This window comes from Schistocerca nitens, chromosome 2 (genome assembly GCF_023898315.1).
Source record: "Schistocerca nitens isolate TAMUIC-IGC-003100 chromosome 2, iqSchNite1.1, whole genome shotgun sequence".
NCBI lineage: Eukaryota > Metazoa > Arthropoda > Insecta > Orthoptera > Acrididae > Schistocerca > Schistocerca nitens.
Window position 1 is genome coordinate 490,879,532 of NC_064615.1, and position 27,121 is coordinate 490,906,652.

At 40.2% G+C, this 27,121-nt stretch overlaps 1 protein-coding gene across 10 annotated transcripts in view; it reads left to right on the top strand.

Moving 5' to 3' along the window:
- The window catches only part of LOC126236438 (epsin-2), a 162,464-nt gene that overhangs the window by 112,215 nt on the left and 23,128 nt on the right, over positions 1-27,121 (top strand). For 8 of the 10 annotated variants that reach the window (XM_049945744.1, XM_049945747.1, XM_049945740.1 and 5 more), the window contains 2 exons: positions 9,780-10,061; positions 13,872-14,051. In XM_049945744.1, the coding sequence (XP_049801701.1) occupies positions 9,780-10,061; positions 13,872-14,051 (462 nt within the window). The remainder of the gene's footprint in view (positions 1-9,779; positions 10,062-13,871; positions 14,052-27,121) is intronic. The other 2 variants (XM_049945741.1, XM_049945749.1) reach the window with 1 other exon arrangement.

The window sequence follows — 27,121 nt, forward strand, 5'->3', positions numbered from 1 at the left end:
TCCCATTGCTGCTGGTTTCCATTTCCTTTTTTTACTGTTTCCTAAGTCACGGACCGGGTGCTGATGACCATAGCAGTTTTGCGCCCTAAAACCAAAACAAAAAAAACAAAAAAAAAACTCTTCACGCAGTATCATATCTCCCATTTCATCTTCATCTACATTCTCTTCCATTACCATAATATTGTCCTCAAGAGCATCGCCCTTGTATAGACTCTTTATATACTCCTTCCACCTTTCTGCTTTCCCTTCTATGCTTAGAACTGGGTTTCCATCTGAGCTCTTGATATTCATGCAAGTGGTTCTCTTTTCTCCAAAGGTCTCTTTAATTTTCCTGTAGGCAGTATTTATCTTACCCCTAGTGAGATAAGCCTCTACATCCTTACATTTGTCCTCTAGCCATCCCTGCTTAGCCATTTTGCACTTCCTGTCGATCTCATTTTTGAGACGTTTGTATTCCTTTTTGCCTGCTTCATTTACTGCATTTTTATATTTTCTCCTTTCATCAATTAAATTCAATATTTCTTCTGTTACCCAAGGATTTCTACTAGCCGTCGTCTTTTTACCTACTTGATCGTATGCTGCCTTCACTACTTCATCCCTCAGAGCTACCCATTCTTCTTCTACTGTATTTCTTTCCCCCATTCCTGTCAATCATTCCCTTATGCTCTTCCTGAAACGCTCTAAAACTTGTGGTTCTTTCAGTTTATCCAGGTTCCATCTACTTAAATTCCCACTTTTTTGCAGTTTCTTCAGTTTTAATCTACAGTTCATAACCAATAGATTGTGGTCAGAGTTTACATCTGCCCCTGGAATTGTCTTAAAATTTAAAACCTGGTTCCTAAATCTCTGTCTTACCATTATATAATCTATCTGATACCTTCTAGTATCTTCAGAATTCTTCCATGTATACAATCTTCTTTTATGATTCTTGAACCAAGTGTTAGTTATGGTTAGGTTGTGCTCTGTGCAAAATTCTACCAGGCGGCTTCCTCTTTAGTTTCTTACCCCCAATCCATATTCACCTACTATGTTTCCTTCTCTTCCTTTTCCTACTGACGAATTCCAGTCACCCATGACTATTAAATTTTCATCTCCCTTGACTGCCTGAATAATTTCTTTTATTTCATCATACATTTCTTCAATTTCTTCATCTGCAGAGCTAGTTGGCATATAAACTTGTACTACTGTGGTAGGTGTGGCCTTCGTGTGTATCTCGACTACAATAATGCGTTCACTATGCTGTTAGTAGTAGCTTACCAGCACTTCTATTTTTTTGAATTCATTATTAAACCTACTCCTGTATTATCCCTATTTGATTTTGTATTTCTAACCCTGTATTCACCTGACAAGAACTCTTGTTCCTCCTGCCACCGAACTTCACTAATTCCCACTATATCTAGCTTTAACCTATCCATTTCCCTTTTTAAATTTTCTAACCTACCTGCCCAATTAAGGGGTCTGACATTCCACGCTCCGATCCGTAGAACGCCAGTTTTCTTTCTCCTGATAACGACATCCTCTCGAGTAGTCCCCGCCCAGAGATCCGAATGGGGGACTATTTTACCTCCAGAATATTTTACCCAAGAGGACGCCATCATCATTTAACCATACAGTAAAGCTGCATGCCCTCGGGAAAAATTACGGCCGTAGTTTCCCCTTGCTTTCAGCCGTTCGCAGTACCAGCACAGCAAGGCTGTTTTGGTTAGTGCTGCAAGGCCAGATCAGTCAATCATCCAGACTGTTGACCCTGCAACTACTGAAAAGGCTGCTGCCGCTCTTCAGGAACCACACGTTTGTCTGGCCTCTCAACAGATACCCCTCCGTTGTGGTTGCTCCTACGGTACGGCTATCTGTATAGCTGAGGCACGCAAGCCTCCCCACCAACGGCAAGGTCCATGGTTCATGGGGGTAGGAAAGGTCTTAAAAAGAAACTTTATCTCAAGGTGCACTGCACACTGATGATATGGATGCTATTGAGCTGGAACAGTCATTACTGGGCGACCTCTGGGGAAACTGCTGTACCTCAGTTGTATAAGGCGTTCTTGGGCTTTCAAAGCTGTGTCTAAATGTATTATTATTACCCTACTGCTCCCAAGATTGGCCACTCAAATTTTTGTTTCCCCTCCCCCCCCCCTCCTCCTCCTCCTCCTCCTCCTCCTCCTCCTCCTCCTCCTCCTCGAAGCAGAATGGGTGGGCCACTGGAAGGTATCAACAACCAATCTTTCAAGAGACCTCATGTGACAAGTCTTCCAGGTCCTGGGTTTCTTCTAGGTACTTCAGTCTTTAGAAACAGAATGCATGCTCTGGGTCAGAATGTGTTTTTCATAGTTGAACGGGAGGGGGAAGCTTTGGGAAAGTTTCCCTTTCTACTTTCAAAAGGATTTAGAAGGCATAGCAAGTATATTAAAATCTGTTAAGCAGTTGCACAGAGGAACTCGGTTGGTCAAAACCTTTACTTTCCAACAAGTGACACACCTGCAAAAAGCAAAAAAGCTTTGGGGAATATGCCACTGAAACTGAGGTACACATCACCTTGAACTACAGAAAAAGTGTTGTCACATGCAACAGTCTGGTGGACATCTGCAATGAAGATTCTAAAGATAAGTGGGCTTAAGAAGGTATTGTCGGTTTGAACAATATCACGAGAAGGGTGGACGGGGATCTGACAAAATCTAACTCCTTCATCCTTACCTACAGTAGCACAGAACTTCCAGATTATATCAAGGAAGGTTTCCTACGCCTAAGTGTGTGGCCCTCTCCGCAACCTAATTTTCTGTTTCAAATGCCAGCACTGTGGGCATACTACTCTAGGGTGTAAGGGAGAAGCTACTTGGAGTAAATGTGGTAAGGATGCCCATGAAGGAGTTGGTTGTTCATCTCCTCCGAAGTATGTAAACTGCTCTGGAGACCACCCTCTCTGGACAAGAGACTTCAGTGTCTACCTAGAAGGAAATAATATACTAGGGATTGAAACAAGAAACACATCCTGGATAGTGAGGCTAAGAATATCTATAAGACCATGCAATCTCTCACATTTATTACATAATTTGTTTCAACCCTTAAAAATCCTATTCTGACAACCAATGCTTCTACACAAATGGAGGTCTTTGGTCTCAGCACTACCACCACTTACTGGATGGAGCATTACTTGAACGGAAGCTGCCTAAGTGGATGGTTGACAGGGCTAACCACACATTGTTCAGCCAGCTGTTTATGTTCGAACACTGATGCAGCATCATGGAATGTGTGGAACACTTCACATGAGTGATCCACCATGTACATTGGTGAGCCACAGAATGGCATTCAGCTATCTGCATCAGGCATGTGGCTCTACAAAGATCTAAATGCCGCCTAACAGTAGACAACCTTGCAGCCTTTTGGGACGCAAGAGGCAAGGCTCAACGTGTCATTAAGGAGAGCAATAAAAGTTCATGCAAGCATTCTTGGACTTTGTAAACAATCCATTTGTTCTACAAAAGTGTGGGAAGCCGTCATTGTGATTTCTGGTAAACACAGTCTTTTTCTAGTAACAGCACTACTGAAACAGTCATCTGGAGACGTCACTTAAATGATGGCAGAGCATTCTGTGTTGACTACTGCTAGTTCCATCCAGGATCTGGCATCCTACTACTACCATATGACTGTAGAGACGTGCCAGTTAGACTTCAGACCCAACAAATCTGAGTCTTACAATTGTTCATTCTCCATGAGGGAGCTGGATTTGGCACTGTCTGAGGCTCTTGATACTACACCTGGTCATGACCAAATCTGATACTGCATGCTTCAACATTTACAAGCACAGGAAAGGAAATCCTCCTTGCATGTTGTAATTTGAAATGGCAGACAGGCCACTTTCCTGACTTGTGGAGAGAGGCCATTCTGATTCCTGTCGCCAAACCAAGAAATAACCAAACGTTTACCAGTAACTAACGAGGCATTGCCTTAACGAACAGTATAGGAAAGACCCTGGAATGAATCGTTAACCATCATATTGTCTGGGTGTTAGCAACTCCTAAGCCACTCACAGTATGGATTCAGGACATTTTGGTTCACTGTCAACAACTTGACCCTGCTAGAGGCGGATATTCTGGAGGCTTTTCTATGTACCCATCACTGTATTGGTGTATTCTTTGACAGCTGTAAGGCATAAGCCACTACTTGGAGACACCGTATTCTATGGCAGTTCCACTCATAGGTCTTTCATGGCCACTTCCCAATTTTCATACGGTCCTTCCTATTGAAGCACATTTATTGCTCCCGAGTTGGTGACATGCTGTCAGCTCATTTTGAGCAGGAGTGCAGTGTTTCTCAGGGCAGCATTTTAAGTGTATCGGCTTTGCCAGTACCATAAACGGTATCACTTCAACATTAACGAGTCCTGTACAATGCATCCTTATTTGCGAATGATTTTTCCGTTTTCTGCTCCTCTTGCGGTGTGGCAACAGTGACTCGCCAGTTGAAAATTGCATTGCAGGGGTTAGAGTTTTGGGCCGTAAAGACAGATTTTCAGTTTTATGCAGGATTGTGTGTGTGTGTGTGTGTGTGTGTGTGTGTTTTCATTTTAATCATTCTTGTCATATTTTTAAATTACATGATTTTCACATGGGGGGACACCATTCTACATTTTAAAGACTCAGCGAAGTTTATATTATTTACTCCAAACTGTCATGGTTTCCACACCCGAGGGACCTGAAAGCCAGAACCTAGAAGGCACTGAATATCTTAAAGGGCCTGAGCCACAGTCTTGGGCAGCAAACAGGATGCGTCTGCTCCAGTTTTATAGGGCTTTCATGCTATCACAGCTAGACTATGAGGGGCACAGTCTATGGATCAGGAAGGCTTCCATGTCTGAAAATTATTGACGCTATCTGCTATGAGGGGATTCAGTTGGTTACAGGTGTTTTAGGACAAAACCTATATCCAGCGTGAGGCTGAGGCCGAGGAACCACCACTCCAGTAGTAGCACCTTATGCTCCGAATTCACCTGTACACCATACTGTTGCTCTTCTATCTCTGGAACACCTTTCCTCCAACAGTCCATGAACAAAAAGGCCATTTGGGATCCACATGCAGCACTTGCTGGAGTCACTTGGTGTGAGACAAGTACAACCCCAACTCCAGGGTGTTAACCACCTGCCACCTTGGTAAAGGCCCAAAGTAATTTTACATTTATTGCAGTACAGGAAAGGTTGCACTCCTACATATGTTTTGAATACATTATTTTCTGAGATTTAGTTGAGCACCACAACTCTATAGCTGTATTTATGGAGAAATCTGAACAGTGGGATTCCGTCGGTTTCTCTGTTGTTTTCCCCAATTTCATCATCAAGATCTAACTGCCTCAAGACTTTCCTGGCTTTGATGCAGAATTATATGCAATCTTGTGAGCACTTGAGCAGATGAGAAGTGTTTCACATGGTAAATTCCTGTCTATTCAGATTACTTGAGTGCCTTTCACTCCCTACAGTGCTTGCACCCAACAAACAAACTAATCCATAATATCCAGAACACCCTCCTCCAGTAACATAGGTTGGGGTGGTGGTGTCTTTATGATGGGTGCCTCGGCACATGAGTGTTGTGGGGAACGGAAGGGTGAATGTAGCAGCCAAGGAGGCATGTCGTGATCCTCATTTAGTTCAGTGTGCTACCCCCCTGTTTTAATCCCAGGTATAGCACCTTTCACCCTTTCTCCATTGTCTTAAGGTTTGTGAGATAGTACGATTTTGTGTCCTTTCATAGGTTTACTCCTCACTGTCTGATAAGTTGTAGATATTTTATCCACATTCACTTCTTTTAATGTTTGTAAGGACACTGATAACCCACTAAAATACAGTTCCATCTTATTTTCTGAAATCCACTCATTCAAGTGCTAATGACATCCAGGCTTACACTGTCGTTTAACAGAGATCAGCATAATCAATGTTATTGTATATAGTATTCATTATGCTACTTATTATTAAGAGACATTCTGTGCAAGGTAAGAGTTTTAAATGACATTTTCACTAAATAAGACAGTTAACTAAATTTCAATAAGGAATGATCAAAAAGTTTCCATTTGAAGGCCATACAGTTGAGAATTGGTATGCCAGTCATCCCACTGATGTACCAGGATGAAGATACCCAGTCTGACAGGAATTGTCGACCCTTCAAGACCTTTTTTAACCCTTTTAGTGCCAGACGTTTTCTCAAAAGATCATGTTAAAAGTGCCATGCGATTTTACAGTAAAATGCAGACCTCTGCCATACTTGCAATAAAATCTAAACTAATGCATAAAGGAATGCAATTTTTTTTAATTTTTAGGGAATGCTGCTGGCAGCAGTAATATGTGCAATACACATTGTCAAAGAACATATTTTCAGAGAAAAAAATTATTTTCATGATGGGGTTTATCGAAAAAAATTAAAACTTTGATTTCAGTTTACTCTGAGACCCATCAAATGATGATACACTCAAAAATATCAGGTGTATATGGAATCTCTGTAGTTTCCTTAACAAAATCATCATAAAGGAATACAAAATTTTTTATTTCACTAAGGAAAAAATAAAAAAGAACATAACATTACAAAAAAAATTGTTTTGCTCTGAACGTGTTCTCAGTTCTTCAGTCATAAATCACTGACAAATGTGAGGTTGCAGTTATGACAATTACTTGCACACATGCTGACCAACACATGAAGGATGCAGTCCTTTCTTGCAACAAACACATACTGTTCGTGAACACCGCTTCTTATCCTTCGTAGAACAAACACTACAGTAGCATTCCTTTCTCCCCGGAAGAGTCTGTACACCATATACTGTTGGAGCAGGTACATTTATATCTATTGCACTTGTGGTTGCAGTCTTTGCCTGACACCACTGTTGAGAAAGTTTGCAAATGACTATGCTGTTAAACTTCAGCCGTGTCAGTGGTTTGTCGCTGGGGTTTAGGCTTTCCTTATACAAAACATATGCATTCAGCAACATCCTGGCAATTATGCTGAACACTACCTTCTTCCACATCTTGACAGTCCTCCTCTCATCTAAATAGCAGTATGCCATCATATCAAATGAGTCAATGCCACCCATATACTTATTATATTTAAAAATTACATCTGGTTTCTTGACCGACAGTCTATTGCGAACTGTCTTTTCTGATGATGTAGCAGAGGATGATGTACTCACAAGGAGGACTGGATTTCTCTGTGATTTCTTCTGTCTGAAGCCACAGAGAAGTATAAAAGATTTCTTGAAAAACTTTAGCTGACCTACAGCATAATTCGACAGAAGACCACAGGGCAGAAATTTTCTGTTTCTTCTAATTGTTCCCGTTAGATAAGTGCCGAATGAATACAGCTTTTCTGCCAGAGGAATAGATGTAAAAAAGTTATCGCAAAACACATGGTAACCTTTTTGCATGTAGCTCCCAAGAGCTAGTAGTTTCATGACCACTACGTATCCCAGACCATACTCTTTTATTTCGTTTTTGCAATCATCACTTTTTGCACCACGGTATGCATAAAACCCTAGGCAGTAATTAACAACTGAATCACACAGCATCCAAAATTTGACTCCCCATCTGTGATGATGTTTATTGGGAAGGTACTGGATTAGCTGTGAGTGCGCCTTTGTCCCAACAAGACTTTAATCAACACTCAGTTGCTGGTGCGGAGTGTAGTAGCGACGGAAAACATTGTTGGCAATATCCACCAACACTTGAAATTTGGCAGTTGGATCATATAATGGGTGACCAGGAGGGTGAAGTTTCGAATTGTCTACAAAATGTAAGAACCACAGCAACAACTGAAACCTGTTGCGTGAAAACATTTGCGAAAACCACGGTGTCAACAGGTTCGCGTCAGTTGACCAATAACTAAAAATCGTCGTTTTTTTTATCAGTTCCATATTAAAAATCACTGCTATAAAAGCCCTCATTTCTGCTACGGTTGTTGATTGCCACTGTTTGATTCTCGAATTTGGCAATAAATGTGTTGACTGAATCACCTGGCGAGCGTATCTGTTAGTCTCAGTCACCATAATCGTAAGAAGCTGCTGCGAGAAGAACAAACTGAAAAAATCAATTGGTGTGGCGTTTGCTGGTATATGTTTAGGGCCTGGTACTTCTGCATACACAAAGTTTGGAGGGGGCGGATTATCTGATGCCTCAGCCATTATTTCAACAAAAGTATTTGCACTGTAATTCAGTTGTGTTTGGTCGTCGTCGTCATCATTTGCTGACGCACAATCGTCACTTGAAGAAGAAAATGACGAGTCCTCTTCTCCACTGGACATCTCATAATCCGATTCACTTTCTGCAAATCCATCTTTACTTCCACTACTTATCATATAATTGTCTAAATCACTCGTATCGAACCACAACTTCTTACTTGACGACGCCATGCTGTCGCGAAATACTCTGTAAATAAACACCACCAGAGTAGTTTATTTTACTCGAAATATCACACTGACAATCGGAAAGAAGATCAATATGCTGTGCCTTCGACCTTCCTTCTGCATCTTGGCTAGGGAATACTAACAACTTTGCCTTCAAGCACAGAAAAAATGAATGAGAAGGGCATCACGATCAGATCGTTACTGGCATTTTTCGCCAAAAATCTGGATCACGATCCGATCGTATTTGGCACTAAAAGGGTTAAGGGACCAAAGGCATAATATTTGTATGGAGGGAGATCGGTACTACAGGGTGGGCGCTGTGGTGTCTCCCAGTCGAGGTTGGCCTCCCGGATTGATCGTCATCTCGTGTCGAGTCGCAACTTGACACACCATTCACAACAGCATTTTTCAACAGACATGCATTCCCATATACTTTAACCATTCTTGGATAAATGTCTATTAGTATTTATCCTTGGACATCCAAGGAAAGAGTAACAGTTCATTGGTCCTGCTTAGATGCATTTGGTAATAACATCACCATAGTTCACATTTTCACATTTACCGCATGCATGTCAGAAAGCCACAAATGCCACATGATCCTTTGCCTATATTGTTGTGCGTATACACCCACAATGGAGTCGCACTGCATTGCACACACACTTCAGCAACACCCTCAAATGAAAACCTTTTGTTTGCTCCTTACACATTCATGAAATATGTTGAGTCATATTTGGCAGAAATGTCTCACACTTAAAAAAATCTTTTTGATAGTGGCAATAAGCAAAAAGAAATAAGTTTTAGGCATAATGTAGTGTTAGAATTCCTTAAATGATTAAATGGAATTATAGATAGGAGTGTTGTTAATTTCCTCTGTATTAAAGGAAAGTTTGTTGTCTACTTGTAATATGAAGTTCTGTAAATATTACAGTGATGGATCAGTATTTAAGAACAACATTAAATTCTAAAAAAAATCGTGGATTTTTCATAAATACATAAATGTTGAAGCTTGATGTGAGGCCTTATGACAAAACTTAGTTAGCTGCACTTGCTGTAGTGGAAGCTGGCAGCTGTAAACGCAGAGAATGTACCATGTATGACCCTTTGATTCTTTAATCTGCAGATATGTTTACACAACATTGTATCAGCATGAAGGTTGAAATGTAGTTTCAAAGTGTAAGAAACTATAATTACATTTAATACTCAGTGATATTAAGATTCACAGCATTATAGGAACACTAGTACTCCACATAGTTTGTTTTTTACTCTCTTCTCATGTAAGGTATTTGTTATTAATATTGTTTGCTTTCTTTGTATGTTCAAGCTTTCAGAAGTCAAAACTTCCCCTAATTCTGACCGAACTCTCCAGTACAGTAGTCATTGATTTCTGTGGTCTTTATTTGTAAAACAGCAGCAGCTGTGGATCCGTGGCGTGCGGTATCACCACACCAGATTGGTAGTAGCACTGGAGCTGTTCCAAGACAGGTGGCAAGTGGCATGGCAGTTGGTGCCGTAGCAGGAGGGGCAGCAGCAGCTTCTGTGGCAACCGCTGCTACTGTGCAAGACCCTTGGTCACCTGCTACCAACACTGAACACTCGAGTCCGAGTAGTACAGCTGGAGACCTTGATGAGTTTGACATCATTACAAATCGTGCAAGTGCCAGCACCAATGCCAACATGATCAACAATAACGGTATTTTTTTTTAATTATTGGTATTCATATCACTGCAGAATTTTATTATTATTATATATATAAGACTGCACTGTAGTTCCTTCTCTAGATTGTTGCACAGATGACAAAATGGTAGATATTGAAATAGATCACAGAGGGATAGTAAAACAATAAAAATCGCTCAAAAGAGGAAAGGCCGCTGGACCTGATGGAATACCAGTTCGATTTTACACAGAGTACGCAAAGGAACTTGCTCCCTTTCTTGCAGCGGTGTACCGTAGGTCTCTAGAAGAGCGTAGCGTTTCAAAAGATTGGAAAAGGACACAGGTCATCGCCGTTTTCAAGAAGGGACATTGAACAGGTGTGCAGAACTATAGACCTATATCTCTAACATCGATCAGTTGTAGAATTTTGGAACACATATTATGTTAGGATATAATGAGTTTTCTGAAGACTAGAAATCTACTCTGTAGGAATCAGCATGGGTTTCGAAAAAGATGATTGTGTGAAACCCAGCTCACACTATTCGTCCCAGAGACTCAGAGGGCCATAGACACTGGTTCCCAGGTAGGTGCCATGTTTCTTGACTTCCGCAAGGCATTTGATACAGTTCCCCACAGTCGTTTAATGAACAAAGTAAGAGCATATGGACTATCAGACCAATTGTGTGATTGGATTGAAGAGTTCCTAGATAACAGAACGCAGCATGTCATTCTCATTGGAGAGAAGTCTTCTGAAGTAAGAATAATTTCAGATGTGCTGCAGGGGATTGTTGTAGGACCGTTGCTATTCACAATATATATAAATGACCTTGTGGATAACATCGGAAGTTCACTGAGGCTTTTTGCGGATGATGCAGTAGTATATCGAGAGGTTGTAACAATGGATAATTGTACTGAATTGCAGGAGGATCTGCAATGAATTGACGCATGGTGCAGGGAATGGCAATTGAATCTCAATATAGACAAGTGTAATGTGCTGTGAATACATAGAAAGAAAGATACTTTATCATTTAGCTACAATATAGCAGGTCAGCAACTGGAAGCAGTTAATTCCATAAATTATCTGGGAGTAGGCATTAGGAGTGATTTAAAATGTAATGATCATATAAAATTGATTGTTGGTAAAGCAGATGACAGACTGAGATTCATTGGAAGAATCCTAAGGAAAAGGAAGTAGGTTACAGTACACTTGTTTGCTCACTGCTTGAATAGTGCTCACCAGTGTGGGATCCGTACCAGGTAGGGTTGATAGAAGAGATAGAGAAGGTCCAATGAAGAGCAGCACGCCTCGTTACAGGATCATTTAGTAATCGCGAAAGCGTTACGGAGATGATAGATAAACTCCAGTGGAAGACCGTGCAGGAGAGACGCTCAGTAGCTCGGTACGGGCTTTTGTTGAAGTTTCGAGAACATACCTTCACCTAGGAGTCAAGCATTATATTGCTCCCTCCTACGTATATCTCGCGAAGAGACCATGAGGATAAAATCAGAGAGATTGGAGCCCACACAGAGAGGTACTCAAGGTATCCTCCGCCACACACCGTCAGGTGGCTTGCGAAGTATGGATGCAGATGATTATTATTATTATTATTATTGTTGTTGTTGTTGTTGTTGTATCTGCCCTATTTAGTGATTCTCAGTTGCTTTAGCATCACTACTGACGGAAGGACTTTACCCAATAGCTATTTATTCCATATTATATTATCTCATTGTTAACTTTAATATTTTATGATTATTTTTTAGATATCAGTATGTTTTTTTTTAAATTATTATTGTTGTCATTTCTGCACTAGCATCTCACTATTGTGTTCAAAGATGCAGTGCAGTAGTTGCTGCCCCCCTCCCCCCACTCCTTATAAATTCCTTGACATGTGCCAGGAATAGCTGTTATAAAAGTAATTCAAATGTGTTTGGTATAGACTTAAAAAATACAGTTGTGACACTCGCGCTAATTTTTGTTATACACTGTGATAGCAGTGCACCATATGTATAGTGAGCTACACTGTTGAATACGACATCTAATTAATGAGAACAGCATCACTCATACTGATTTGTAACATGGTTTGTATAGAAGGTAGTGTATGGAGTGCAATAAATTGTAGCAGTAATAAAAATAAAACACTGAAGATCCCAAAAGGTATTAAAAGCGCATTAAGGGACAGTTTAGTTGCAATTTTCTCATAACACAGAGACATTTACTGAATAATATTTTCTTTTTAAGAACAAGAAATACATAGTAAACATCAGAATATGTGATGAGTGGCAGAAAGACATCATATGTCATATGTTCAGATGAATGTGGAACATGCACGTTTGACAGGTTTCTAATTTGTAATTCATATAGAAAAGTGAAAGCTTCTTTCTCAAAAGAAGCCAAGAAACTTACTCCCCCCCCCCCCCCGTATGTGGGGGGGAGAGCATTTACTTAAAAAGTTGCGCCATTAATTGCAGCTTCTTAGACATTATATCTATAAAATCTGAGATAAGAATAAAACTAGGGAAACATTCCACGCGGGAAAAATATATTTGAAAACAAAGATGATGTGACTTACCATACGAAAGTGCTGGCAGGTCGATAGAAACACAAACAAACACATTCATACACACAAAATTCTAGCTTTCGCAACCAGTGGTTGCTTCGTCAGGAAAGAGGGAAGGAGAGGGAACTATGTTGTTTGCAGCACTTCTGTTACCAGTATTATGGTGACCATCCTTAATGTTTAGTGTGCCATGAACCAGTCTCACATGGACAAAAGCTTGGTATACATGAACAGAATAAAACTTTTGTTCTGAAGGTAGTAATAAATCTCTCAACTTTGAGCCTAATGCTTTAAAAGGCCCAGAGTTCAGAAATGCTGTGTGTTATAACAAGCCACCCAGAATAACACAAAATCAACTAAGTGAACTCGTAGAGATTCGGAACTATTAAATGCTCAACTTCTAATATTGTGCCTACCAATCTTGTGGCATGCATTAATGTTAGAAGGCTTAATGGAAGCTATTGCAGTTACTTACAATCCTGAAGAATGGAGACTGTTCATCAACTATTCTTAAGACAGCTATGCTTTTCCATTTAGGTAAAGAGCCACTTTCAGTGCCTACTGAGTCTGCAGTTCATGTGGGAATTTTTGATGCCCTTACGATTGTTGCACTTCTACCAGGCATGCAATTATGTTACATTTTATGAGACAGCCATTCACTGCCTTGTGTCTGTCTCAGTGGGACAAGTGTCTCAACTGCCAAAGTCAATACTTCTAACATACAGATACTGGTTTCTGTAATTATGCTTTCGGCTCGTTTCTTTTTGAATGCCTCTTATAACAGTGGTGCAGTTCCCACAAATACATACAGATTTTAATGTACAAAATTAGTCACTTAGATTACAGCAACTGTTTCATATTAAATATTTAATGTGGAACAGACTGAAGGTTGTGATCAGCTAGGATGTGGTTTTTTGGCAGGTATGTGAAGTAAACTTCTAATACCATAAGCAGTTTGTTCAACCAGAATCAGGTTATTAGAATGACTAGGAATTGGTTAATTTTGAGATCCACACTATTGTAAAAATTAGCACATTAATTTTTAGAGAAGACTATTGAATGAATGACTCAAAAGCTGTGTGTAGGTCTGTGAGCAAACTGCATACAATCTTTGACATGCTGTAAGAATAAGAGCATACACTGTAATGTAATACCATATGAATTGGCTAACACTATGGAAAAAGTATTATCGCATGGTATTTTTTTTTAAATTCTGTATAAAACAAAAAAATCTTTGTTTAATTCAGTATACTGTTACAGATTAATGGAACGTTGTTCTCTCTCTTCAGGAGGAACATTGTCCCCTGATCCATTTGACTTGACTGGCCTAGGGGACTCATTGTCAGAAAACAGGCAAACCACAGCCAAGAAAACGCCTCAAAGCTTTCTTGGAGAAAATTCATCCTTGGTAAATCTTGATAACCTTGTAACCATGAATACCAAACCAGCTGCAGCAGCACCTTCTCCAGGTAAGACTACTATCCTGACAGATGTTTACAGAAAAAAAAACATTCTTTCACTTACATTTATATTTGATGTCAACAAATGTATCTCTTTCAGAAGTGATTTTCTTGTTATCGCCAATCTGCATTTTATATCCATTCTGCTTCAGCCATTATCTGTTACTGTACTACTTTTAGTGTCATTTCATCAGCATTTCCAGATTTGATTTGATGTGATGTGATTTTATCGTGGCAAGACGTTACTGATATCCTGCAATTCTGCCGTGTTTTTATGGAACATTACCAGATTCACTTGCTCAACTTTTTGTAGATGTTTTCTTATCTCTTCAACACACTATCCAGTCCATTCATCTGCACTTCCAGCTCCATTACTGTTTCTTGACAGAATTAAAATGTCATTGGCGAACCACACAGTTATTATTGCTTCTCCCTGATGTCTAATTCCCTTTCCAATTTTTTTCTTGGTTTCCTTTAGGGTCTGGCCAGTGTACTCATTGAATAACATGGGGGATAGGCTACAATTCTGTCCCACTCCTTTCTTAGCTGTGGCTTTCCTCTCATGTCCTGTGGCTCTGATAACTGCAATTTGGTTTCTGTACAAGTTGTAAATAATCTTTTGTTTCCTGTATTTTATCTCTGCTACCTTTAGAAACATTTCTGCTTTTGCAGGTCATTCAGAGCATCTTCCAAAGTTCTCTTTTCTCCCACACACTGTCATTCAACGTCTCCTCCCAATGCAGTTCTCATAAGTTCACATCTTTCTGCATCTGGTCTCTCCATCTTGTTCACAGTCTTCAAGTTGGTCTTCATCCAGATTCTGTCCATTCTAGGGCTCTTCCTGAAAATCTTTATGGTCCCATTCCTTCAATGTGGCCAAACCATTGACGCCTACATCTCTCTGTAGTTTCTTTTAGGGACTTCATGTGTAGGGTGTTCCATATTGTTTCATTCCTTATTCTGTCCCATCTTGTCTTACCCAAGATCCCTCATAGAAAGCACATCGCTGTTGCTTGTACATTTATACGTTTTTCACTTACACGTTTTGGAGTCCCAGTGAAATATCTACAGTGTGCACGAGTTATGATGCAGTGTTTCAGAGTGGGTTGCTGGTAAGTAGATTGGTAATGCTGATATTAGACTATAACGACATTTGATAGTGTAATAAGGAACTTTGTCAAAGTTAGGCATTGGTCAAATTTTCTCTTATCATATCTAGTGCATCGCCTTAGATTTGATCAAAGGAAGCATTCGTCTTATGTTTATTGCATGGAGAAATCAACTGCTTGGAGCGCTAGTAGCGATGCTGCAGCTGTCTGACACACAATGTTTTTCAATATGACTCCCAAATTTACATGGTGCGTCGCATATACTGGGTGGTCCATTGATCGTGACCGGGCCAAATATCTCACAAAATAAGCATCAAACAAAAAAACTACAAAGAACGAAACTTGTCTAGCTTGAAGGGGGAAACCAGATGGCGCTATGGTTGGCCTGCTAGATGGTACTGCCATAGGTCAAATGGAAATTAGCTGCGTTTTTTAAAATAGGAACCCCCATTTTTTATTACATATTCGTGTAGTACATAAAGAAATATGAATGTTTTAGTTGGACCATTTTTTTCGCTTTGTGATAGATGGCGCTGTAATAGTCACAAACATATGGCTCGCAATTTTAGACAAACAGTTGGTAACAGGTAGGTTTTTTAAATTAAAATACAGAGCATAGGTGCATTTGAACATTTTATTTCGGTTTTTCCAATGTGATACATGTACCTTTGTGAACTTATCATTTCTGAGAACACATGCTGTTACAGCATGATTACCTGTAAATACCACATTAATGCAATAAATGCTCAAAATGGTGTCCGTCAACCTCAATGCATTTGGCAATACGTGTAACGACATTCCTATCAACAGCGAGTAGTTCGCCTTCCATAATAATGTTCGCACATGCATTGACAATGCACTGACGCATGTTGTCAGGCGTTGTTGGTGGATCACGATAGCAAATATTCTTCAATTTTCCCCACAGAAAGAAATCTGGGGACGTCAAATCCGGTGAACGTGTGTTTCATGGTACGGTGCTTCGGCTACCAATCCACTTGTCGTGAAATATGCTATTCAATACCGCTTCAACCTCACGCGAGCTATGTGCCGGTATCCATCATGTTGGAAGTACATCCCCATTGTGTCATGCAGTGAAACGTCTTGTAGTAACACTGGTAGAACATAACGTAGGAAATCAGCATACATTGCACCAGTTAGATTGCCATCGATAAAATGGGAGCCAATTATCCTTCCTCCCATAATGCCACACCATACATTACCCCGCCAAGGTCGCTGATGTTCCACTTGTCACAGCCATCGTGGATTTTCCGTTGCCCAATAGTGCATATTATGCTGGTTTACGTTACCGCTGTTGATGAATGATGCTTCGTCACTACATAGAACGCATGAAAGAAATCTGTCGTCCCGTAATTTCTCTTGTGCCCAGTGGCAGAACTGTACATGACGTTCAAAGTCATCGCCATGCAATTCCTGGTGCATAGAAATATGGTACGGGTGCAATCGATGTTGATGTAACATTCTCAACACCGACGTTTTTGAGATTCCCGATTCTCGCGCAATTTGTCTGCTACTGATGTGCGGATTAGCCGTGACAGCAGCTAAAACACCTACTTGGGCATCATCATTTGTTGCAGGTCGTGGTTTACATTTCACATGTGGCTGAACACTTCCTGTTTCCTTAAATAACATAACTATGTGGCGAACTGTCTGGACACTTGGATGATTTGATCCAGGATACTGAGCAGGATACATAGCACACGCCCGTTGGGCATTTTGATCACAGTAGCCATACATCAACACGATATCGACCTTTTCCGCAATTTGTAAATGGTCCATTTTAGCACATGTAATGTATCACGAAGCAAATACCATACACATTGGTGGAATGTTACGTGATACCATGTACTTATATGTCTGTGACTATTACAGTGCCATCTATTACAAAGCGAAAAAAGTGGTCCAACTAAACATACATATTTCTTTACATACTACATGAATATGTAATAAAAAATGGGGTTCCTATTTTAACAAAAACACAGTTGATATCCATTTGACCTATGGCAGTGCCATCTAGTGAGCCAACCATAGCGCCATCTGGTTTCCCCCTTCAAGCTAGACGAGTTTCGTTCTTTGTAGTGTTTTTGTTTGATGCTTATTTCGTGAGATATTTGGCCTGGTCACTATCAATGGACCACCCTGTATAACAAAACTGCTAGAAATATTCGAGGCATATGAAGTTCTTTGTAGCTTAAGACATCCAGATTAGAAAAACAGAAAAAAAATTGAGAGCTATAAAAAAAATTGCGGATGCTATTAGCCGTGAAGTACGCCAGGACATACCTCCGAGAATATTAAGGGGAAAATCTACAACTTCTATGGAAATGAAAATTTTACATGACTGCAGTACATATTAAATTTATTTGCCTTCATATATTCCTCCTTCAGTGCATTATGAATACCTTGAAACGTTTCTGGTATTCATTTTGTCAATGTGCACTGCAGCATTAGAGCGCTATACCGGTACTGTAAAGTAGAGTAACTAGAAATCGCAGTATTATGGTAAATCTGTCTTTTGCAGATGTAGTATTTCTTATGAGAGTGTTCATAATACGAGGAGCCACTTTCTTGAGGACATATTGAAATGTACTCTTGTCCATTCCCATAGAGATTTTCATGTGACTTTACGTCCTCGACTTGCAGCTCCCGTAGCAAATTTTGTTGTTTCTTTTGAATCTCGCTGTGTAGTCAAAGGCTTCACCCAAATGTGTTTCCTTTTCTTCTTATTATCTTGCAAATACAATAACATTGCATTTGCAGTGCACGCAGATGCAGACCAGGTATAATTTTACTTACGGCATCGGTGGAGTTGTGTGTTGATGTTGGCAGCGACCGTTCATTGCTGGGAATTCATTTCACCATGAAGTAAATAATTAAATCTGTTCTTACTTTATGATTGACAGATTGTTGTATGTACCCTTGTGTGCTCAGTAAATTAGTTATACTCGTAAAATGAACATTTCGTAACAAAACATTTGCATTATATGAAGATAGTGTTGCCAACATCAGCACACTACACTGCCGATGCTGTAAGTAAAATTGAACTGCAGAGAATAGTATTAAGTCGTCTTTGGCCATTATGAAGGAACTTTGATGAAATACGGGGTATGTCCACAAAGTAAGTTCCATTTGGTTTTATAAAAAAATATGTGCAGATACAGAAAAAATATTTATTGTACAAAAATCTACAGCTATTAAACTACTTTTCTACATAGCTTCCAAAATTTTGTAGGCACAAATTTTTGTATGCTTTCATCATAGGCCACCTGTGTATTCACCAAGTGGTAACATGTTCTTTCAGCTTGTCATCATCGTTGAAGTGTTGACCACCAATGACAGATGTTAGGTGTAAGAAGAGATGAAAGTCACTAGGAGAGAGGTCCAAGCTGTTCGGAGGATGATCAAACGCATCCCAGTGAAATTCCCATAAGAGTTTTTTGGTCACATTCGCCGTGTGAGGTCGGGCATTATCATGGAAAAAAACACCACCTATTGACATTAATCCTCAGCGTTTGTTTTGTATTGCGCAGAGCAATTTCTTAATGGTCTCACAGTAACCATGTGCATTGATTGTGTGGCCTCGTGGTAAGAAATCGGTAATTTCCAAGAATGATTGCCTATCGAACTTGCGGGGTCCAAACGATACTTATCAAACGTGCGATAGGGTAAATCGATCATGCGAGTTTCGTGGCAGGCATTATGAGTATGTCTAAGGTGGTCACTACAGCAACAACAAAAGAAAAGCATTACAAAAATACTTGTAATTTCTAAGGATACGTCGTTGGTGCTATCATCATGTGACAGTCCATTTGATGTATGTGCTACAGGGACAATTCCCTTTTTCCTATAGCTAGGATAAACTCTGCCAATATCACGGGCAAGAATATCGGACGAGTGTCACATGCATTAACTTTCCGCAGCAAATGCAAATTGTGGAAGTGTAAGTACTGAAACAAGTACAGTTCGTCCCTTTGTCTGAGATGCCCTTCTCTTTTTATGGAAGACTTAACAGATTTCCACAGCCGCTCAGTATTCTGGGTGTGGACACTGGGGTCATCCGAAGACACGAACTCCACAGAATGGTTCACGAATTCGTGGTCAAACCCTTCAGCTTTCAGAGTCTTTTAAGACTGAAACCCGTCTGTAATAACTTTATTACCAGGCAGTATGAAGTGTTTCATGAGACCCACTAAAGTGACCTTGTCTTTGGACAATACTCTCACAATGAAACACTTCTGGGACTCTCTTTCTATTCCACCAAATACCCAAATGTGATCTATTTCACTTTTTGAAGATAGTCCTCTCTGGTTCTTTCGTCTAGCTATATGAGATTCACTCCACCAATTGGTACGCTATCATTTGTCACTACCACATAACAGACTTCTCGGCAAAACCCGAAGTAGTCACAGTTTCTGATGCTGTTGCTTGCAACTTGTAGTCTCAAATCCAGCACGATAAAAGAACTACGCTTGGAATGGATAACTTGGAAGAGTCGAACCACATATTTTTCCTGATACTCGTTCGTTTTCTGCACTGTCCGCAATGAAATTGCAACGGTATTGCAGTATCGACACTCCTCTTACGAAGTTTTACAGACTTTGCAGCACCACAGTCAACACAGTCCCTCCTTCCCTCGTCTGGCAGAACTCCATATTTGCGGCAGAAAGGAAATGCATGGAGTTAAGAGTTTTCCATGTCAGAGAGTCTGGGGAAGAAACATCAGGAACACCAGACAACACTCGCTATCGACAGAAACCGTCTGGGTTTCCCCATCAAGTCACAAATAATTAGGGCGGAAATGTAAAGCAGATGAATTAAAGGAGCAACAGAAAACAGATAAAAATGACGATTACAAATAATTGATCATAATGCTCGCCATGAGACTCGCATGATAGATTTACTACCTCACTTTCAATATGTATCATTTGGACCCCACAACTCCGATAGGCAATCATTCTTGTAAATTACCGAAATCAATCAGGAAAATGCCTTTTCTGTCCCAAAAAAACAGTGCATATGACTTTTCGAGGTGTCAAGATTTGCTTAGGCTTAACCTTCGTTAGGGATGAAGTGTGCCTCCATTCCATCAGTTGCCATTTTGTTTCAGGGGTGTCATACGATACCAAAGTTTCATTCCCCGTGACTATCCAAGAAAGAAAACTGTCGCCTTCTTCACTGTAGCGTGTCAAAAACTGTCACCTTCTTCACTGTAGCGTGTCAAAAACTGTCGCCTTCTTCACTGTAGCGTGTCAAAAACTGTCGCATTCTTCACTGTAGCGTGTCCAAACTGAAGTGCACTGTCCATCCTTCTTTTTTTGTGTTGTTCAGCAAGAATTTTGGGCACCCAATGTGAGCAAAGTTTTCAAAATTTCAGTTTTTAAGTAACAATTTCATGAATTAGTAATCGTGAGATTTGCGGGACTTCCATAGCAAGGGCGAGTGTAACCTTACGGTTGTGCTTAATCTTCTCTTCAGTTGTGTGAACCAGTTCATCAGTAACCACAGACGGGCATCCACTTCATTCTTCATCGTGCACTTGATCACGTCCTTCATTGAACAGTCTGACCCATCTATAACAGTTAAATCACTCGTAGCATTTTGTCCGTAAACCTCGCAGATTTGGTTATGAATTTTCTTTGGTTTAACTTTCTTTGCATTTAGAAAACGAATCACAGACCTGATTTCACATGCAGCGGCATTTTCAATTACGGCTGACATTATAAAGAAGCATTACAAAGCACACGTCGGCAGCAGTGCTCAGAAAATGGCACACACGTCTTCTCCTTGAGTCAGAGTAGCTGCCGCGCATGCTCGGAACTGCGAACGTAGTGCTGCCGCGGATAGAAATAGAAACAGAACTTATAACACAATAGTTCCCTAGTAACTGAATTTTTACTCCTGTCACATTGAAGCCATGTATAACACGCGGACTGCAAGTTTGCCCCAAGTATAACGCTATGCTCACAGTTTATTGTTACCATCTCTCAGGATTTTTGTGTTTATTTGATAGTATGTATATCTGGTGGACAGAGGGTATCGAAACATTAATTTCGTATAAGTGGCAATTAATAGAAAACTGAAAGACTTTACTTTGGAGGTAATACTAGCATTGACATTCATACAAATGAAATAATAAACGGTCGCCAGCCTAATTAGGCATCATAATTTGAAACATTATGTTTCAAGAAAATTTAATAAGAGCTACTAAATTGACTTTCATTAATACTCTTGTAGAATAGTGCAATGAATACACATGACTACCGGACGAACTGAGTAGTGGGTAGCAGTAATTACTATTTACACAAATCAGCAATCATAGGAATTTTAAAAGTTATTTCACTCATAGTAATAATAGTTACTGTTGCAATCAACAGCTAACTCAGCAATAAGATGTTACTAAAGACCTCACGAGACTAAAATTAGGCTTGACCAGAGGCCTGATGTAACCAACATGCAGACACCACAAATGAAGTTAACTAACATTACACAGACCCTTTTTATACTCACACTTTTATGGAAATGCTTCAGATTTCTTTAGCAAAAGCAGTATTTAGTTTATCTTTCTTGTAATAGAAAAGAATATAGTGGGGGCCCATAAACTGAAACTGTCTTTACAGGCAAATTCTGTGACTATTTCAGAAACAAAATGCAATTTGCCAATATTGCTTTCTAACCCCACTTGAAATAGTTTATATATTCATACTTTAAAGAGACTTATTCAAATATTAAGTTCAATTAACTTCAGAAAATAGTTCATTGTAATAATCAAAGCAAAATTACTATTCATATAGGTTCAGTTTGTGCGCCATATCCATTACCTGTGAAGCAGGTATTTTTACGATAACACTACACTCTTTGGCACTGAACTTTAGCACATTTAGTACAGAAGCAAATCATTAATTAGTTAGAAACAGGATACTCTGTTTCTACACATTTAGGATGGGGCCCTGCACTGGTTACATGATCAGGACAATTTTAAGGTTCAAACACATGTTAATACCACTGGGATTATTATTGAAAAAGATTCACACAAACATACATATCTGAGTTCCTGAAGTTGGCTGGGCAGTGGCACAATAGTGGTGGCAAGCACATGGCGACTATCTGGTATCACACTCATAATGTTGAATGCTCTTTATAAAGTTTTCTTGACGATGTATTATCCTCATTTTAGAGCCATTCCATAGTAACGAGAGCACCATATGACAGCCGAAACTACATCCGAGGCAATTTCTATATAAATTGGCTTTCAAATGCCTCACTTGGCCCCTAGATGTTAACCTTACGACAAGCCACTGACTGCGTAGCGTGCACACCCCGTAGCTGCCAAGATCGACTGCCAAATCCACCTTTTAATGCGTGCCAAGCCACTTCCGTAGTGAAGGGGGCACCCTACACCTTTTATACTATACAACACAAGTTCCCTAAGCATGAACCAGCATTCAAAGTACAATTTCTCTTACTGAACATACATATTTTACAAACTTTCATTATTTTTAAACATTATTTTAGTTTTCATAATACATACATTACAAACTTCAACTTTCTCTCTGACAATTCAATGACCTTCATTAGTAAAGAACAAACACTTCTTAGTCACATACACATAATTACACAGTATAAACTACTTACAATCGAGATTGGTATTACAAACTTACTTTGTGGATGACCCTTGTATTTGATGTCAGTGTAATACCTCCTTTTGCACCACATCAAAGATCATTGTCAAAGAAAATTTGATAGTATAATAACGGCGTAAGGTCCATCTATTAACGCAACACCACGGTTGCCAACTAGAAAATCACTTTCTTGCGAGCATCCAAATCCAACTAACACTTAAGTCTTTGAGAACTGGTAACATGAGTGGAAGAAAAAAGTTAAGCATTACTATCACTGAAAAGCTACAAATTTTTTTGAGTTGTGATGGAAAACAGTAATTGAAAGTGAGTGGATATTGCCAAGGAATTAGGGATTATTGCATCTACTTTTAATTCTATAGTAAAGGCAAAGTAAATTGAAGATAGTGCATGTGTGTTTGGAATTTCTACTAGTAAGCGGACACGCATTCAGGGCAGGAAATATGAAGATGTGGAAGATTGCTTGTTGCAGTGTTTCAGGCAACATAGAGCAGAAGGTATTCCTGTTAGCCACCCAATGCTGTGTGAAAGAGCAAATGAATTTGCAGTTTGACTCGGTGTGGAAAATTTCAGTGCTTCATCATGTTGGCTGCACAAATTTAAAGTAAAACGTGGCCTCAGCTGTCAGAATGTATGTGGCGAAACGAAAAGTGTTGATCCCGAGACAGTGCAAGATTGGACGGAAACCCATTTGAAAGAACTGACATCCCAATATTCTCCTAAAAACATTTTCAATGCGGATGAGACGGGCTTGTTTTACAATGTAAGGCCTGACTGCACAATGGCATTCAAAGACGAGAACTGCCATGGAGAAAAACAAAGTAAACAACTTGTAACAGTGCTGTTTTGTGCTAACAGTGGTGGGAATGAGAAGCTCCCCTACTTACGATTGAGAAATTTGCCAAGCCCCATTGCTTTAAGAACATTCTCACATTTCTCACAAAATACACTAGTAACAAGAAATCGTGGATTACGACAAAAGTTTTCAAAAGCTGGCTTCGAAGTGCCGATGCAGAAATGGGTGCAGCAGGCTGGAAGACTTTATTGTTCGTAGACAGGTGTGCAGCACATCCTCCCATTACATCCTGTTTGAGAAATGTGACCGTGGAATTCTTTCCAGTGAATTGCATCAGTGAGCTCCAGCCACTTGGCCTTGGAGTAATACATAATTTCAAGTTGCATTATCGCAAAATGCTCATGCAGCATGCCATCAGTTGCTGAAACATCCCCTTTAGTCCCTTGAAAAACGAATGAACGAAATTTTACTGTATTCTGCAAAGATCTTTCTTTGTCAAAGTCCAATATTCTGATCGATAGGTCAGGTATGGCAGATAATGATTTGTCTGTCATAATCCTTGCTTTAGCAGGTATTTTGCTCTTTCTAATTATACCGATCAGCCAGAATTTTATGACCACTGACCTACTATCGATATAAACCCGTCAAGGCAATAGCATCATCACCTGGCGAGGAATGACTACTAATCAGACGTATGCACAGGACATGTAGTATCAGTGAATATGCTGTCCGTGTGCAGAATGAGGAAGCTGTGTCATATATCCGAGTTTGATCGAGGGCAGATTGTGATGGCCTGGAAGCTCAGCGTGTGCATTTTGGAAGCTGTCAACTTCGGATGTTCAAGAAGTGCTATGATGAGTGTCTTCAGCATGTGGCAAAACCCAGCTGAAATCACACCTGGACAACGTGGACTTGGGTGGCCATCCTTCATTACAGATGTATGGTGTCGTAAGCTAGCTAGACTGGTTAAAAAGGAAGGGCGATGAACTGTGGCAGAACTAACAAGAGACTTTAATACTGGGCAGAGTAAAAGTTTGTCTGAACGCAAAGTGCACCAAACACTCTCAGTAATGGACCTCCACAGCCAACAACCCATTCATGTTCCAATGTTAAAACACCATGACTTGGCAACTACAATTGAAATGGACACATGACATTCAGCACTGGACGTTGGTGCAGCGGGAAAGTATTGCATGGTCTGGTGAATCCCAGTACCTTCGTCATGATGTCAGTGGAAGGGCGAGAATCCAGCATCCTCCTTGACACCTGCACTGCAGGACGTAGTCAAGCGAATGGCAGCTCCATTGTGCTCTGGGGAATATTTATGTGGGCATCCATGGGTCCAGAGGAGCTTGTGCAAGGCTCCATGATAGCCAAGGAGTCTCGTACACTGGTTGCAGGTGAACCTGATCAGGTGCATATGGAATGTGATTGAACGTGGCATCAGAGCTCACTGCCCCCCTCCCTCGGAATTTATGAGAATTAAGTGACTTGTGTGTCCAGATATAACGCCAGCTCCCTCCAGCAACCTACCAATGCTTCATTGCATCCATACCATAACATTTCCCCAGTATTATCCCTGCCAAAGGTGTACATACTAGCTATTAGGTAGGTGGTCATACATTCTGGCTGATCATTGTATGCTCAATATAAATGAATAAAATTTTGAACAATGTTCTGTTCTCTCTGAAATTTCATCCTTGATGTTCCTTTGGTTAATTTACTTCCTAGATACTTGAAAGCATGTACTTCTTTAATAATTTTTCTATTGCAACTTAAATCCTTTACTTTTCTCACATTTCATTACTTCACTTTTTAAGTAAATTGAGGGGGGGGGGGAAGAAAAGGGAAAGAACTAATGATATCAACTGCATCAGGACTTTTTGGGGAATGAGTGGCGACAGGAAGGGGCGGGGGAGGCAGCAGACAGGTTTTTTTTTTTTTTTTTTTTTTTTTTTTTTTTTTTTTTTTTTTTTTTAAGAAATTGTGGTTCCATATTTGCCAGAAACTCAAAATCGTTACATGTACCAAAGCAAAATTACAGAAACTGGAACTATCTTCATATTCAGTTCCCATATGTAACAAGCTTTTCCCACCAGTTGTTCTTCAGTATGTTTTCACTCACCAAAGATGACAACTGTAAGCAAACCAACAATTCAATTTCACACCACTACTAATCTGATTTTATCAACCGTTATAGCTACTACACAAAATCTCTATTATTATAGTTTTTAAACCAATAATGAAATTCTTTGATAAGCGTGACCTTATTCTGTAAAGCTGCAAAACACAGAGAAATGCTTATGACCATCAGGTCACGTCATGATAAGTAAATCAAAAAGAATTGTTACAATGTCTTTCATTTTGTTAGCATGAACTATAGTGTGTTAATAATGCAGCAGCACATATTACAGTTTTGTCGTCTCTTGACATGATGTGGCAGACAAGACAAAAAATAATGTTGCAGACAATGTGAATACACTGAGAAATGTTCGTTGCCAGTGTGAACAGAAACAGAGACGAGAAAGAAAGTTGGAAACAGATGTGAAACTCTGCAGGAAATAATTTTTCCGGTGGCAGTGTGGACACGGCTTCTCACTACTTTTTGCAGCAGTGACGTCATTAGTGGGCTTTCAACTATTGAATTTGTGAGTGCTTGTGAATGACCCTAGTGTAAACTGTGTGTACCTCGATTATTCATTTCTCAAACAATGGAAAATCCAAGATGGAATGTATTAGAAAAGGAAAGTTGTCACTCACCATATAGCGGAGTTGCTGAGTCGCAGATAGGCACACCAAAAAGACTGTCACAATATAAGCTCTTGACCAACGAGGCCTTTGTCAAAAGTAGCGGACAGTCCTACAAACACACACGACTGCAGCCCGTGGCAGCTGAAGCCACACTGCGAGCAATAACAGCAGCTCATGACAGGAGTGGCAACAGTGTGGGGGTAAGTAGGTGGCTGAGGTGGGGAGGGGAGGGATTGCAGGGTAGGGGTGGGAACAGTGAAGTGCTGCCATGGAGTGAGCAAGGACGAGATGGAGAGAGGGGTTTCGGCAGCTAGATGCAGTCGGGAGGTGAGAAGGGGGGGCAGGGGAGGGTGGGGTGGGGGGTTATCAGAAAACCGACTCTCCACTGTTCATTTCCCTTTACAACTCAGTGCCCTGCTCATCACTGTTGGTGCCACCTCCCTTTACACTAACATCCCTAATGCCCATGGGGTTACCGCTGTTGAACACTGCCTTTCCCAAGGCCTGACGGGTTCCAAACCCGCCACCTCCTTCCTAATTGCCATGACCAACTATATTCTCAGCCACAATTCCTTCTCCTTTGAAGGCATTACCTACAAACAAATCCTGGGTACAGCTAAGGGCACCCACATGACACCATCCTATGCCAACCTGTCCATGGGCCATCTAGGGGGAATCCTTCCCCAACACCCAGAATCCTAAACCCCTCTCCTGGTTCAGTGTCATTGATGACATCTTTACAATCTGAATCAAGGATAAGAACACCCA